At 40.6% G+C, this 16,612-nt stretch overlaps 1 protein-coding gene across 3 annotated transcripts in view; it reads right to left on the bottom strand.

The window, feature by feature from the left end:
- B3GLCT (beta 3-glucosyltransferase) overlaps positions 1-16,612 on the bottom strand; it is a 133,226-nt gene that overhangs the window by 23,937 nt on the left and 92,677 nt on the right. For all 3 annotated transcript variants that reach the window (XM_053920712.1, XM_071220985.1, XM_053920711.1), the window contains 2 exons: positions 14,531-14,650; positions 331-475 (listed from right to left, as the gene is read on the bottom strand). In XM_053920712.1, coding sequence (XP_053776687.1) covers positions 331-475; positions 14,531-14,650 — 265 coding nt within the window. The remainder of the gene's footprint in view (positions 1-330; positions 476-14,530; positions 14,651-16,612) is intronic.

Below are 16,612 nucleotides of genomic sequence, written 5' to 3' on the forward strand. Positions count from 1 at the left end.
TATTTCCAGCATCTAATAATTCTTAAATGCCATCAATTTTTATCTCAAAATAAAAAGGAAATAAAAAACAGTTTTTCCTTGTCCTACAGGCAAGGGTAATGGTCAAACTCCATTTCATTTTCTAGATGTTTCTGTCTTCCATCTTCATGCTGCCCATGGCACAACAGCAACCCTCTGGACACAGTAGTCAGCAAGGATGCTTGTGGAACCTGTCCACATGGTTCTTAACACTGTTTCCAGAGGAATACATGATGGGCAAGAAGGAGAACCCTACTGTGAGAAGAAATCCTCCTTTGTCATTCTGAGGTAGAAATAAAATCCATTCCTCACCTGATGGAAGAGAGGGCTGTGTGTCACAGGGACTCCCAGACCACTGAAGCACATGCCCAGGACCATGTCATCGGGAGCATCATTGCTGTAGCAACGACACTTACTGGTGAGAAGTCTCCTGATGGCTTCTCTGTTGAAGACCATTCTAGTGGGAAGTCACAGCAGATGAAGGGGTTAGAGCCACTTCTTGAAACCATGAATCTGAATAAAGAGATAGCATTCCGAGGCCACATTTTTGATAGAGAGAAAAGATGTTGACATCAGCAATCTTGTATAGTTAATGTAAATTCTGGGGAAAATATTTTCGTGCTTTCTATGAAAGGAAAAGCTTAAGAAATGTTTACCTAACAGGTAGTCTTATTTCTTTATGTATTCCTTGCTAATACTATGCCATGTTCTTTTTTTATAAGCCATTGGAGATTGGAATCATTCCTTAGTTCCAAAAATCACAGTGAGATCAATAACAAAATCCGCCCACACTCCCAGCAGGTAGATGGGCCCCCAAAAACAAGGTATCTCACTCACACAGGTGATGACAGACAATGAGATCAAATCTAACTGAAAAGCCATGCATTGTCTGAGTGACTCCAGTCTACAGAAGCTTTCATATGGTGATTTTGAGAAAGAGAGAAAAGAAAAAGAGAGGGAGGAAGAGAGACTTGTTTGTCTCAAACAGTGCTCTGACAGTGTTTGGCCTAATGTAAAGGGTACTTTCTGGTGGGACTTGCATCTATTCCTGCCTTTCCAAACTCCCTCACCAGCCAGTCCTGGCTCCATTCTTACAAGGGCACAACCCTGGGGCAGACCATCTGCCTCTGGCTCCTGCAGTCTCTGGGCAGAGGCAGGGCATGGAGGCAGCCACAGACTCCGGCAGAACGTTGGTGGCAGCCCACAGCAGTAGCAAGGGGCTAGTCCTGGTTTGATTTCATCCAGCGTCATGACCAACAGCAGCCCACAAACATGGGCTCCAGAAGATGGCACTTGCTTTGCTCCTCCAGCTGTAGGAGCAGTAACAGCTTCCTATGGTTACCAACCTAGAGGCAAGGCCACTGCTCCCTTTTATTCCTCTGGCCCTTTTCCAGAACTTTGTACCAAGTTCCTGAAATAAATTCTCCCCCTTTTAATATACAGATTGATTTCTGGTTTTTATTCTGGTCCTAGGGTGGTAACAGATCATCTCAAATCATGAATAACCCAATAGTGATAGGGCTAAAGATATAAATATGGTTTGCAACTTCATTCCCAATAAACAATGACACTCTTTTTTTTATTTTTATTTTTTTATTGTTGTTCAATTACAGTTGTCTGAATTTTCTCCCCACCCCTCCACCCAACCCCAGTTAAACCCACCTCCCTCCCTCGCCCCCACCCTCCCCCTTCGTTTTGTCTGTGTCCTTTATAGTAGTTCCTGAAAACCCCTCTCCCTGCCCCCAATCCAGAAGAGCAATGACACTCTTGAAGGCAAAATTGTCTAAAATTTCTCCATATATTCCCACAGCCGAATATAGGACCTTGCACACAGTATGCAATAAAAGTTTGATGCACCAAACAAATGAGAATGAAGCTCCCTTTTCAAAGATCCTACTGAGAGAGGAAGAGTTCTCCAGATCAGTCTAGCAGGAAAGAAAACAGAACAAAGAGCTTGCACACAATCACTGATGCAAAAATGTTGATTCCACACCCAGCTGGGCTCAGTTCAGAGGAGTTTAACCCAAGTGAGGCAGCAATGCTGCGACACTCTCCCTGCCCTTGCAAGGATGTCAGAAGACACAATGAAAAATGACCAGACAGGAGAAAAAGAAGCTATATATTTAAGAATATACAAGAAAATGTGACTGTACAAGAAGAGCTATACAAAAAAAAGGAAAACTACAGGTTTAAAACTCACCATAAACTTCCTTTTAGAAAGTCTAGTGTTCACCCGTGACCCTGGGCCTCACACCTGTGTGGCTGCATCAGACTCCACCTCCTCTCACTGACCCTGGGGAATGGGCCTCGGGACGGGACACACATAGACTGTAAACAAACAGTCCCCTTAAATGCCACCTATGTGATGCCATATCGAGGAAAATTTCTTAAGTATACTCGTATTCCAATCAAAGCTGTAATCTTGTTCATTGTCAACCCAATTTAAATAAAAATACTCTCTTTTTTCCTTTTGCTAACATCTAGTAGAACAAGAAAGAAGGAAGAGAAAGGCCTTTTATTTGGGCCCACTCTCTAGAAAATTAACTTTACAGGAAGACAAAATGTAAACATGAAATATTTATCAGTATTTTTATTTGGGCCTATTCACACAGCTAAGCCCTACATTCATTATTCACATAAACTAATATAGAAGGGCCTTTAATAACACCTGTTTATTAGTGTGCTGATGGCTTCTTTTAAAAGAAAGTTGCCACCAAAGTGGAAAACTGTCTGTCATAGCATGCATGGTACATCTGCCAACTTTTAACTATTAAAAAGATGTTGAAAGGCAATAAGACTAATAATGTGATTTCCTTTAATACATAATATACTGATTTTAAAAATGAGAAAAATTGAAATAGGAGGCAGAGACTTGCCTCAGAGTGTACCAGCAAGTCAAGAACACACACAGGAGATAAAGCGCCTCAGAAATGTGATGATGCCTCTCCCCCACGCTGGTCTTCCAGCAGATGAGAGGTCATGGTCACGGCCTCTCAGTAACTCTGCCAGAGAGTCATGACATCCTGATCACAGCTTTCTACCCAAACGCGCGTAAATAGGTATTTTCAAAAAAGAACAATTATTAAACCAACTGTCCCCAAATACCCAAACTTTCAAGGGGTAAGCACAGAGTGAAAAACAGACACCTGAATTCAAACAGTGCCCAGGTCTCGTTTCCGAAGTAATACAGAAAGCCTACATGGAGGTCAATGGCGTCCACCTCCCGACTTGGGTCTGGCTAGTGGGGCTTAGCAGGATGGTTTAAGGCAGTGTTTTCAGAAACTTACTGGACTGTAAACCACAGTGAGAAAACAAACACATTGATATTGAAACACTGTGTGTGTGTAAAAAACGGGAACAAAAATTTCACAAAACAATACTTGCCCTTAACTACATGTAACACACTATAATATTCCTAGTTCATTCTATTCTATTCTACAGTTCATTATTTTAAAGTGAAGATTATGATCCTTGGTTTTACAAGCCATTAACTGGTCCTGACTTGCTGTTTAAACAAACATGTTGGTTCTTCAACTACACCGACAGAAAAGTCTAATACTACAAAAACTATTCAACATCGAGTCTGCCACTTTTATCCAAAGTTGACACAAAACAACCTCACAAAGAATGTTTCTGTATCTTTGTAAAAGTGCTATTAACAACAAAACAGTACACTGGCCAAAATCAGCCAGGTACAGATCAATGCCGAGTGATCTGCGATCTGTTTATTCAGTTTTTCGCTGCACCTTGTAAAAAAGTGAGTCCTATACTAGGAAGTGAAGATGTACTGAGAAACAAGACACAGACACTGCCCTCAAATAATTCATAATTTAGGTGGAAAATGAAAAAGTGAATAGGCAATTAAATGGTAACAGTTGGCATAATATGCCATGAAAGTACATTAGAAAGGCACCGACCCAGATTTGAGAGGCTAGACCAAGCTGAAAGCTTCCAAGAATAAATAAATGACTCTATTGAGTCCAAAAGAATGGAAAGTACTAGCCAGGTGACAGAGGCAGAAAGTTGGGGTGGCAGAGCAATGCTATAGAGACCAGCGGATGCATATCTTGTGGGGAAGGGGAAAGCCAGTGCCTCTGAGGAACTGAGATAAATTCAGCCTGAGTTCTTTAAGCAAGACGGCTCAGATGAATGAGGCATCTTCCGAGACCATGAAAGGCCTGCCAGACCTGACGTGGAAGGGGAGGCAATGGGAGGTTATAAAAGGATGCATAAGACTTTCACTCCCATGGTAATGCAAAGAAAAAAATCACATGAACCTGTGGAATGTTTAAAGAGATGGATGATGTGAAGCCTAGGTGAACTAATTCCTAGAGAGGCATACTTCCAAAGAGGAGAGCAAGCTGCAGCAGCTTTCAGGGCAATGGGCCTGGGGACTGGAAGGTGGAAGAAAAGACCTGCCAAAGCCTCTGGCCCCAAAACAGGGGCCTTAGGAGACCAGGGAGGCTGTGGATTAGACAAACTCAAGGTAAGTAAAATGAGGTCTTATCTTGTTGAAGTCTAAGTGATTATCTCCTAGCCTTAGCAGCCAAAGGCAAAAAAGGGTTCACACTCTTGGGGAAAAAATAAAGCAATAGGAAGCCAGTGAAGGCCTCTGAGCAGGAGAGGGTGAAGATCAGATATGCTCTGAGAAAGCTCTCTCTGACTACAGTGGGACAACAGCATGGAGAAGCAGGGAGACCAGGAGGCTGAGGCAGGAACCTACCATACAGGAGATGATAATGACCTAGAGTACAATTGTGGAGGTGCAGATGGAAAGAAGTATTGACAGAAGAGATATTTAGGAGATAAAATAGACATGACCTAGTGACTGAGCCAATAACAGGGGAGTAGGGAATGAAGAAGAGGAAGGTAGAAGCAGACTCACAGATTTCTGGGGCAGGAACTGGCATATGCTGATGTCTTCCCTGGAAGGGAAGGGAAGGGCCGCTGGAAGAACATGAGAACCAGAGCTCAAGTCAGAAATGAGGTGGTCAGTATGGGAGGTGTTGAGTTTAATGAGCCCTTGAATCATCCCAGTGGAGATGTATTCTGGTAAGTGGACATTCGAATCAGATCAAGAGAGAGTTCCAGGCTGGGGATAGAAACTGGGGTGCACTCGGCATACAGCCATGGGTGTGGGTGAGATCAGTGAGAGAGGGAGAAGAGAGAAGTGAGAAGAAATGATGACTGGAAAACACAGACATTTAGGGATAGATGAAAGGAACTGAGAAGGTATGAGCAGAAAGACAGGAATAAACAATGATAGGAGGGTGTTCCAGACAGTAAGAGAAAACAGTGTTTCAAGGACTATCAGTCAACCTCATCAAAGCTGCTCAGAGGTTAAATAAGAATGGAATGGATCCAACTGACTGGCTACATAGATCACATTGACAAGGTAGAAGGCCATAGATGCTGGCCCCAGGTTCCAGACAGGTCAGATGGCAGCGGGACTGAGGAGGTGGGGTAAGATTAGTGAATTCTTACATTGTTTCCGAGGGGAAAAGGGAGGAGGGGTGGTGGCAGGAAGAAGTTGTAGGATGGAGAACCTGGAGGTATCAGAGAATACAGTAGCAGGTAAGAAGTTCAACGTGTAGGAGGCTGGAGGTGCCACGTAGGTGGTTCAGTAGTGCCGGACACGGGACAATCCAGCAGTAGCTGGCACTGTGCCTCTCATCTGCAGTCCCGGTGCCCACCACACACTGGCTTTTTGACTGAATGGGTGACCAACTGGGGCAGTTGAAGGCACTCCAGGTGGTTAAGGTAAAGCCCAGCTCCAGAAGGCCTCTCATGCCAGTCTAAGAAGTCACAGCCAAATCCAATCAGCAAGGAAGACAACAAAAGAGTCTGTTTGCAGAAAGCACACAAAAAGTCACTTCTAGGTTAAAAGTGTATTAACACTTTTGTACCACAAAATATATAAACCACAGCCCCTTTCAAAAGTGGAAGGTTCTGGCTTAATAGGTACCATGTCTTGATCGTTAAATGGCCCCAATACCTCACCAAGAAAATAAACGCGTTACCATAAGGCTGCAAGGAGCTTTTTTTAAAATGAAGACGTCAGTATTCCTTGGCCTTACCTTTTAGTGTTTTTTTTAAAGGCCTGCATATAGCCCCACCTGCTACTGCTCATGACCTCAGGTAGATGCATGCCACTGCTGAACAAAGATAAGTCCTCCTGCCCAGGCTAGGTTATCACTGTGCTAGGGCCACCCCCACGACCATGCGGCATACACAGCTGAACCAGCTAGACCACGCAAGCACACCTGGACATGATTCCTGACACCCTGCAGTAAGAACTGTTCACATCTTGGGGACTTCAATATAATATCCTAGCCCTTTAGAATTTTATGGTCCAGTGGCTAGAATGTTGCCCGGCACACAATGGTCATTCAACCAACTCCTGTTGGATGAGTTTAAATTACTATAGTTGGTAATTAAGTTATGAGTCTTCTGGGGGGGATAAATGGTAATGGAAAAAATACAATTAAAAAAATAATGTAGAGGCCACACACTCACACCCTCGGCCCCACCCTCATGTGCCCAACACTGCCGTCTGAGCGGCAGCACCCTGCACCCCCCCCACCACCACAGTAGTAGAGGACAGGTGCCCACACCCGCAGCCCCGTGGCACCATGCACTTGCTCTCACCCTGTGGGGTGACTGGCTTGATAAGAGGAAGGAGGAAGCGCCCCTCCCGGCCCACCCCCCCACCCCTGCCACAGAGGAGAGCAGGAGGGCTCAGGGAGTCAGCAGTCCCCAGGAGGACTTAGCTCAGTTGGGGAGCGGAACTACCCTGAAGAGACTTTGAGAGTCCCTAGCACCTAGGACAGCAAAGAGCAAGAAGGTGGTGTGTGAGTTGCCCCTAACTGATGCACCTCAAGGACAGCAGAACTGGTGGATTGAAGGCGCCGGCCTGGTGTAGAAGAGCACTGGGGGCCCAGCAGCGAACGGAGGACCTGGGCTGGAGGCTCGGCAACTGTGAAGAGTGCCGCTCAGACCTGGCCCCATCCTCACAAAACCATAGGAAGGGAGAAAAGCAAAACCCAACCCCCTCACCTGCTATAGCCAGGAAGACCAACAGAACTCACTTGGCTGGTTTAAAGTCAGCAGGAGGCTGACTTTATTTTTTTTTTATTTTTATTTATTTTTTTATTTTTTGTATTTCCCCCCAAGTGAGACAATAAGACCAGGAGCTGTGAAAGGACCAGAGTCAGAACCAAACAGGGTCATCCCAACAACTGAGAAACTGAGAAAAATTTCACTTTGCTATTCCACAGAACTTACAAGTTATTTTTTATTTGTATTATTATTATTTTTCATTACTTTTACTTCTTTTATTTTATTAGCATTTTTTAATTTCTCTTCTTTCTATTTAGTTTTCGTTTTGTTTGTTTAATTGCATTGTTTGACTGGTTCTCCTCATTCTCTCTTTCATGGTGTATTTTTAATTTTCCTTCTTTCACTTCATTTCTGTACTTCCTATTCTTGTTATTCAGATCACACAGATTCTGTCATATGATTGTTGTTCCATTACTCTTGTAAAAACTGTCATTCCATACAATTGCAAATACTACACAGGACGCCTTCCAGATCTTAGCTCACTTCACTGTTTCTGGAACTTTATTACTATTGTGGTTAACTCTATTCTCTCGCACACTACACCCATTTTCTATCCTTTACTCTCACTATTTCTCATAATCTGACCTCCCACAAGTTCACTGTTTCTTGGATCCAACTCACAATCCACCTCCCCCGTGAAACAAGAGTCTTATTTCTTTTTTCCACCCTGTCTAAAAAGTGACTAGTTGGGTGAAATATCACAGTTAACACTATACTTATCCAAAGGATCTCCTATCTCTTCTCTACAGGTTGGTACTTTAAGTCCCATAGAATAACTCCTGGTGTCTTAATACATTTTGATTTCCCTCTCCATAATCACATAAAAGAGCAACTGGGAGCTGTGAATACCAGTATACCTGCTGAAAGACAGAAACCACCAACAAAGGTACCATCAACAGATAATAACAAAAGACGGTAAAGGAGGGAGTGGAAGTCACACTAACCTCCACCCAGGACCAATCTGGAATTACAACTAAAGGGTGGAGAAACTACCCAGAACAAACAACTGAACAAAGTAAGAAAAAAGCCTCAAAACCTTGGACAGACATAAGAACCAGCTTCAACACAACCTGTCCGCACCTGCACAACAGAATACAAGACACAGTGGGCAGAGTGACCCTCAGTTAACCAGCTGGAGGGAGGGACACACGAAAGAAAGACCCAACAACAATCAAAACAAAAAGAAATCCAGAGAGCCAAAATAAATGACAGCCCAAGAGCAACAAATTCAGGAGATCAAGGAGACTGCACTACTGAATCTCACAGGTCTCCTACCATAGAAGTTCATAACATAAACCCAGGGAGTCAGAACAGATCAATTTAAGAATCAGAGGCTAACAAGAGTCGTCTCACAAACAATGGGAAGACAAAGAAACAAACCTGAAGTGAAAGGAAAGGAAGAAGACTCAGAATGAATGCTAAATGAAATAGAGGCAAGTCAACTATCAGATACTGACTTCAAAGCAATGGTTATAAGGAGGCTTAATGAGCTCACAGAAATTACCAAAACCTACAGAGAAAATACAATGAATTCACTGCAAAATATATCAATAAGAAAAAGGAAATAGAAACTATCAACAGGGCCAAGAGGAAATGAAGACCATAATTTTTGAAATGAAGAACACAATAGAAGGAATCAATAGCAGAGTAGATGAAGCAGATGTTTGGATCAGTGAACTGGAGGACAAAGTAGGAACAAACACACAGACTGAGCAAGAAAAGGAAAAGCAACTCAGAAAGAATGAAAAGGTGGTAAGAGAACTGAAGGACAACAGGAAACATAATAATATCCGTATAATAGGGATACTGGTAGAACAAGGAGAAGAGCAAGGGATAGAAAACCTGTTTGAAAATGTAATGATGTAAAACTTCCCTAATTTGATGAGAGAAAAAGTCACACAAATCCAGGAAACACAGAGAATCCCAAACATGAGTAACCCAAAGAGGCCCACTTCAAGACACATCATAATTAAAATGGCAAAATTCCAAGACAAAGAGATCTTAAAAGCAGCAAGGGAGAAACAGGAAGTAACATACAAGGGAGCCCCAATAAGACTAGCAGCTGACTTCTCAGTGGAAATGTTCTAAGCCAGGAGGCAATGGCAAGAAATATTCCAAGTAACAAAAAGCAAAGGCCTATAATTAAGACTATTCTATCCAGTAAGGCTCTCAATTAAAATGGAAGGCCAAATAAACAGTTTCCCAGACAAAAGAGGTCTAAAAGAATACACCTCCTTCAATCCAGCACTGCAAGAGATGCTAAAGGGTCTGCTTTAAGAACAGGGGGGAAAAAAAGAGAGAGAGAGAGGAACATAGGTACGAAAACATGGCAATGAATAAGTACCTATCAATAATAACGTTCAGTGTAAATAGATTAAATGCTCCAATCAAAAGACATTGAATAGCTGAATGCATAAGAAATCATGACCCACACATATGCTGCCTACAAGAGACCCACCACAGAACAAAATACCTACACAGACTGAAAGTGAAGGGCTGTAAACATATTCCAAGCAAATGAACAGGAAAAAAAAAAAAAAAAAACCCAGGGTAGCAATACTCATAGCAGACAAAATATACTTCAAAAAAAGGGCCATAAAAAGAGACTCAGAAGGTCACTTCATAATCCTTGAGGGAAGAATTCATCAAGAAGACATAAACATTGTAAATATATATATGCACCCAATATAGGAGCACCAAATACATAGATAAAATCTTGGAAGACTTCAAGAAAGATATTGACTGCAACACAATTATAGTAGGGGATTTCAACACGCCACAGTCAAAGATGGATAAATCTTCCAAACAAAATATCAACAAAGATATTGCAGCATTGAACAATGTCCTAGATCAAATGGACGTAACTGATATGTATAGAGCCTTTCATCCCAAAGAAGCAAAATATACATTCTTTTCAAATGCACATGGAACATTTTCAAAGATATACCACCTGACAGGACAAGCCTCAACAATTTCAAGAATATTGAAATCATGTCAAGCATTTTCTCTGACCACAAGGGACTGAAACTAGAAAATAACCTCAAGGAAAAAATTCAAAAACACTCAAACTCATGCACATTGAATAGCACGCTATTAAACAATGAATGGGTCAAGAAAGAGATCAAGGAAGAAATCAAAAAGTTTCTGGAAACAAATGAAAATGAACTAACAACAACCCAAAACTATGGAAGAGAGCAAAGGCAGTCCTGAGAGGGAAGTTCATAGTGCTACAGGCCTACCTAAAATAGATAGACACATTTCAAATAAACAACCCAACCCTATGCCTACAAGAACAGAAGGAACAACTAAGACAGCCCAGAACAAGTAGAAGGGAGGAAATTACCAAGATCAGAGCAGAATTAAATGACATAGAGACTAAAAGCACCATCCTAAGAATCAATAAATCCAAGAGCTGTTTCTTTAAAAAGATAACAAAATCCACAAGCCTTTAAGTAGACTCATCAAGAAAAAAAGAGAGAGGACTGAAATTAACACAATCAGAAATGAAAGAGGAGAGATTACAACTGAAACAAAGGAAATACAAGGTATTGTAAAATTACTACGAGGAACTATAGGGCAAGAAATTTGAAAACCTAGATGAAATGGACACATTTCTAGAAAAATACAATATTCCAATATTGAATGAAGAAGAAGCAGAAAGCCTGAAGAGGCCAATAACAGCTGACAAAATTGAAGCAGTAATCAAAAAACTCCCAACACACAAAAGCCCTGGACCAGATGGTTTCACAGGATAATTCTACAAAGCATTTAAGGAACAGCTAACCCCTATCCTTCACAGACCATTCCAAAAAATCCAAGAACATGGAAGACTCCCAAACTCTTTTTATGAAGCCAGCATCATCCTAATCCCAAAACCAGATAAAGACATAAGAAAGAAAGAAAACTTCAGGCCAATATCACTGATGAACACATATGCTAAAATCCTCAAGAAAATATTGGCTAACTGCATCCAGCAATACATTAAAAAGATCATACATCATAATCAAGTGGAATTCATCACAAGGATACAAGGATGGTACAATATTTGCAAATCAATAAACATAATACACACATAAACAAAAGCAAAGACAAAAATCATATAATCATATCAACAGACACGGAAAAAGCATTTGATAAGGGACAGCACCCATTTATGATAAAAACACTCAGCAAAGTGGGAATAGAGGGAAGATTCCTGAATATAATAAAGGCCATATATGAGAGACCTATAGCCAACATCATAATCAATGGGCAAAAACTTAGAGCTTTCCCACTAAGATCAGGAACAAGACAAGGATGCCCTCTCTCACCACTTTTATTCAACATAGTATGGAAGTCCTAGCCAGAGCCATCAGACAAGAAAAGGAAACAAAAGGCAACCAAGTTGGAAAGGAGGAAGCAAAACTGGCATTGTTTGCAGATGACATGAGAGTGTACATAGAAAATCCTATGGACTCCACCAGAAAACTACTGGACCTAATAAATGAATTTGGCAAAACAGCAGGTTACAAAGTCAATATCCAGAAATCAAAGGCATTTTTGTACACCAACAATGAAATATCAGAAACAGAAATCAGTGAAAAAAATCCCATTTGATATAGCTACAAGAAATATAAAGTACCTAGGAATAAACCTAACCAAGGAGGGAAAAGACCTGTACTCAGAAAACTACACAACACTGAAGAAGGAAATTAAGGAAGACACAAACAAATGGAAGTATGTACCATACTCATGGACTGGAAGAATTAACATCATCAAAATGGCCATACTATCCAAAGTGATTTATAGATTCAATGCAATCCCTATTCAAGTACCAATGGCATATTTCACAGATATAGTACAAACATTTCAAATTTTTATATGGAACTATAAATGACCCTGAATGGCTGCAGCAATTTTGAGAAAGAAGAATAAAGTAGAAGGGATCACAATACCTGATGTCAAACTGTATTACAAGGCCACTGTAATCAAAACAGCCTGGTACTGGCATAAGAACAGATACATAGACCCATGGAACAGAACAGAGAGCCCAGAAATAAACCCAAGTCTCTACAGTCAATTAATATTCCACAAATTGGGTAGCAGCACAGAATGGAGTAGGAATAGCCTCTTCAACAAATGGTGTTGGGAGATCTGGACAGTGACATGCAAAAAAATGAAATTCAATTACCAATTTATACCATACACAAAAATAAATTCAAGGTAGATAAAAGACTTAAATATAAGTCATGACACCATAAAAATCCTAGAGGAGAACACAGGCAGGAAAACCTCAGATATTCCACACAGCAATATTTTCACTGATATGTCTCCTAGAGCAAGGGACATAAAGGAAAGAATAAACAAATGGGACCTCATCAAAATAAAAAGCTTCTGCATGGCTAAAGAAAACAGCATTAAAATGAGAAGAGAACCAATTGTGTGGGAAAACATATTTGCCAATGATACCTCAGATAAGGGTTTGATCTCCAAATTTTATATACAATTCACACAACTGCACTATAGGAAGACAAACAACCCAATTAAAAAATGGACAAAAGACTTGAACAGACACTTCTCCAAGAAGGACATACAGAGGGTCTGGAGACATATGAAAAGATGTTCTGCATCACTGGCCATCAGAGATATGCAAATTAAAACCACAATGAGATACCATCTCACACTGGTGAGAATGGCCATCATAAACAAATCAACAAACAACCAGTGTTGGAGAGGATGTGGAGAAAAGGGAACCCTAGTGCACTGGTGGTGGGATTGCAGACTGGTGCAATCACTATGGGAAACAGTATGGAATTTCCTCAGAAAACTGAAAATGAAATGCCTTTTGACCCAGCAATCCCACTGCTATGATTAGACCCTAAAAACACTGAAACACAAACCCCATAGAACCTATGCACCCCAATGTTCATAGCAGCACAATTTACAATAGCCAAGTGCTGGAAGCAACCTAAGTGCCCATCAGTAAATGAATGGATCAAAAACAATGGTACAATTACTCAATGGAATATTACACAGCAGAGAGAAAGAAGGAGCTCCTACCCTTTGCAGGATGGAACTGGAGAGCATTATGGTAAGTGAAATAAGTTAGGTGGTAAAAGACAAATACCACATGATCTCACCTTTAAGTGGAACCTAATAAACAAAACAAATAAGCATGCAAAATATAACCAGAGACATTGAAATCAAGAACAATCTTACAGAAACCACAGAGGAGGTGGGAGGGGATTATGGGAGTAAGGGGGAAGTGTTTTCAGGAATAACTATAAAGGACACATGGATAAAACCAAAGAGGGGTAGAAGCAATGGGGAGGTAGTGATGGCTGGGATGGGAGAGGGAGGTAAATGCAGACAACTGTAATTGAACAACAATAAAATTATTTTAAAATATAATGTAAATTAAAAAAATAAAATAAAATACAAAAAATGTCATCCTAAATACCCAATAGCAAAGACTATAGAAATAACAGAAAACACTAACTGCTTAATTGCTTTACCCACAGAAATCAAATTAAAATCTTTCCCCATAAAATATTTGGCAATGCTTCATTTAAAAACATTTGATTTTAACTATTTGAAACCTGTAATTCTGACACAAATATCACTTAATTGCTTGAGTCTAAACTTCTATACTACTCTTTTCCCAAATGTGATTTGTAAGCACTGGATCATTCAAAAGTCCGACGACATATGTGCTGAAAACAAAATCCATATCCAATTTTTTTTTCATTTAAACAGGTAATCAAAACTAATTGGCTACTCAGAAGCAAGCATTACTATAGGAACATTTCTACCAAGGACCTTGATGTATATTATCTCTTTAAGGGATAAAATATACCCTTTGCAACAGCATGGATGAGCTGGAGAGCATTATGCTAAGTGAAATAAGCCAGGCAGTGACAGACAAATACCATATGATCTCACCTTTAACTGGAATATAATCAACAAGAGAAAAAAGCAAACAAAATATAACCAGAGACATTGAAGTTAAGAACAATCTAACAATAGCCAGAGGGGAGTGGGGAGGCAACAGTGGGGAGAGGGGTGTACAGGACCTACTATAAAGGACAGAAGGAGAAAATCAAGGGGGAGGGTGGAGGTGGGAGAGGGAGGTGGGTTCGGCTGGGGTGGGGTGGAGGGATGGGGAGAAAATGCAGACAACTGTAATTGAATAACAATTAAAAAAAAAAAAAGAAACTGCTAAAACAAAAAAAAAAATTCCTTACTGTGTTTCTTTCCATATGTAACAAATGGAATGTTCACTTCCTTGCTATAGGAACAGCTACCATTTGCAGAGGACTGTCAGTAGAGATCCCATGGCCACAGACTCAACTTTGCATCCAGAAACAGAAGTGCAATATGCAGAGAATGTGCAGAAAGCCATGCTCATATTTACCCTCCTCCGCCAGTGATGTAGCTGTAGCCGCCAGTGCCCAGGCCATAGCCGTAGCGCTCTCCCAGGAATACCGGTTCACTGGACTTGTAGCAGCTCAGCAACTGTTGGAGCCTGGAGATGCTAGGATTCCCAAAGGAACATAAGCAATGACTATTTAATTCAGTAAATATTTGTAGGGTCCTTACATCCCATTGGTGACATTATAGAACACAATACTGAAATCATTCAGAGATGAAATTTCAATGATTTACAGAAGAATGGATTTTTTTAAAGGAAAAAAAAAAGAATTAATGTACACTGTACATTACTGAAAACAGGGGAGAAACTGAGAAACACAGGCCTTCCTCCCAGTTTTATTGAGCCCCTGGCAGCATGTGGCTGCCCAGTTTGGGTGGCAGGTTAATGAAGAAGTTGTTATAACCAGTGTAATATATGACTCGCTTCTACCCATCCTGTAGCCCAGAGAGTGTAAACTAATCGTCACATCTCTTCAAAACAACCACTTGGTGGTTTGTTTATTTGTTTTAATTCTTGATAGCCAAAAGGAACTATTGAGGAACAAATGAGGTCCACTTCAGAGTGGCTCGCAGGTGAGGAAGGGAAGGCTTTCCAGGAAACGCTCCAGTTATGATGCACAGCGATGCTTGGGTTTCCCTGGAGTACTGCGCCCTCAGCTGTGGTCTTTTTACGTCTATTTGTTTATATACCTCTGGCCCTGACACTTCTTTGTCATGTGTGAACAATGATAACTTACACAGGGCAATGAGAAGATCAAGGGCTTGTCAGAAAAATGCCTGCAACTATTGCTGCTGTAAAGATGGAAAAAAGATTTCATAGGAAAATAAAACCTACAAGTTACTTTTTAAAAGCAACACAAAGGTTGATGCTAAGAAAAGCTAGTTGTTCCATGTGGCAGGAACTTACCCCACTCACGAATGCCTCATAAGTCCTTCCACTGTTTCTTCTAAATTGCACCTTTCACACCACTCAACCTTAGGTTCCCTCATGAAGCTAATCATTGTTCCTTGAAAAAAGTTTTTCAATAGTCAGTACCTTAGGACTACATTTTCTTACTTGGCTAAATAAATGTTAAGATTTTTCAAGCCTGTGATTCATCTCCAAGATGTGGATATGATAGCAGACATTTCTCTAAATTGGTCATGATGGATTCTGTTCCCACGGGACAAAATTAACATTTAAAACACTAGAGGTCTAGTGTCTCACTTTTTTCTCTTTTGGTGGTGGGGGGGTGGGGTCATAAGAAAACGAAGTAGAGATGAAGAAGAGGAGGTCATCGTTTCCTTCCACACTCACACTGCTTACAAAAATACCCCAACTCACAGAGCTGAGACTGACAGTAAAGAAAATAAATTAACGTATGAAAAAAATCTCTTATGAATGTGGTGCTAGAAGAGTCTATAAGTCTTCTCATCAAGTTTATACCTGTCTGAAGGTCAAGTCCTCTGATAACGTTGACAGTTTCTGAATGGTCAAAAAATGTTATCTTTGTAAATGATCCTGTTTTTTGCACACAAGTTAAACATTCTAGGCACTAATTTGGAATTAGTCTCGAGGAAGTCATTTAATAAATAGTTCTGCAGGGGAAGCCCAGTAATGTGTGGATACCTGTAAAACACAACTCAGTTATGGAGGATAAACCTTAAAGGTCCCCAAGGCAATCACAGCCTTTGGTTGATAACAAGCCCAGTAAAACTCAAAGCCCTCTGGGGAAAATTTATGTCTTCTTGACTAGAGAAGAAATGAAGGTATCTCTCTTCCTCCTACATATTATAAAATTATCACTTCACATCCTCAACCTTCAATTTGTGAGGTTAAAATAACATATTTAGCATCTCCTCTGGGTTTGTTTTCCTACTAACATCAACCATTTCCATAGCCAAAATATCATTTGAAAGGTGAAGAATCATAAACTGAGTCTGAAAACTATCAAATCCTTCATACTGACTAAACACTGGACATGTGGCAAACGCTGACCAATCTCCAATTCCGTCCAAGTGGGCTGACCCCAAAATCTTGCAATTGTTCAGCTTCATAACTTCAGAAAAGTTAGAATTCATGGTG

Source organism: Desmodus rotundus, chromosome 3 (genome assembly GCF_022682495.2).
Source record: "Desmodus rotundus isolate HL8 chromosome 3, HLdesRot8A.1, whole genome shotgun sequence".
Lineage (NCBI taxonomy): Eukaryota > Metazoa > Chordata > Mammalia > Chiroptera > Phyllostomidae > Desmodus > Desmodus rotundus.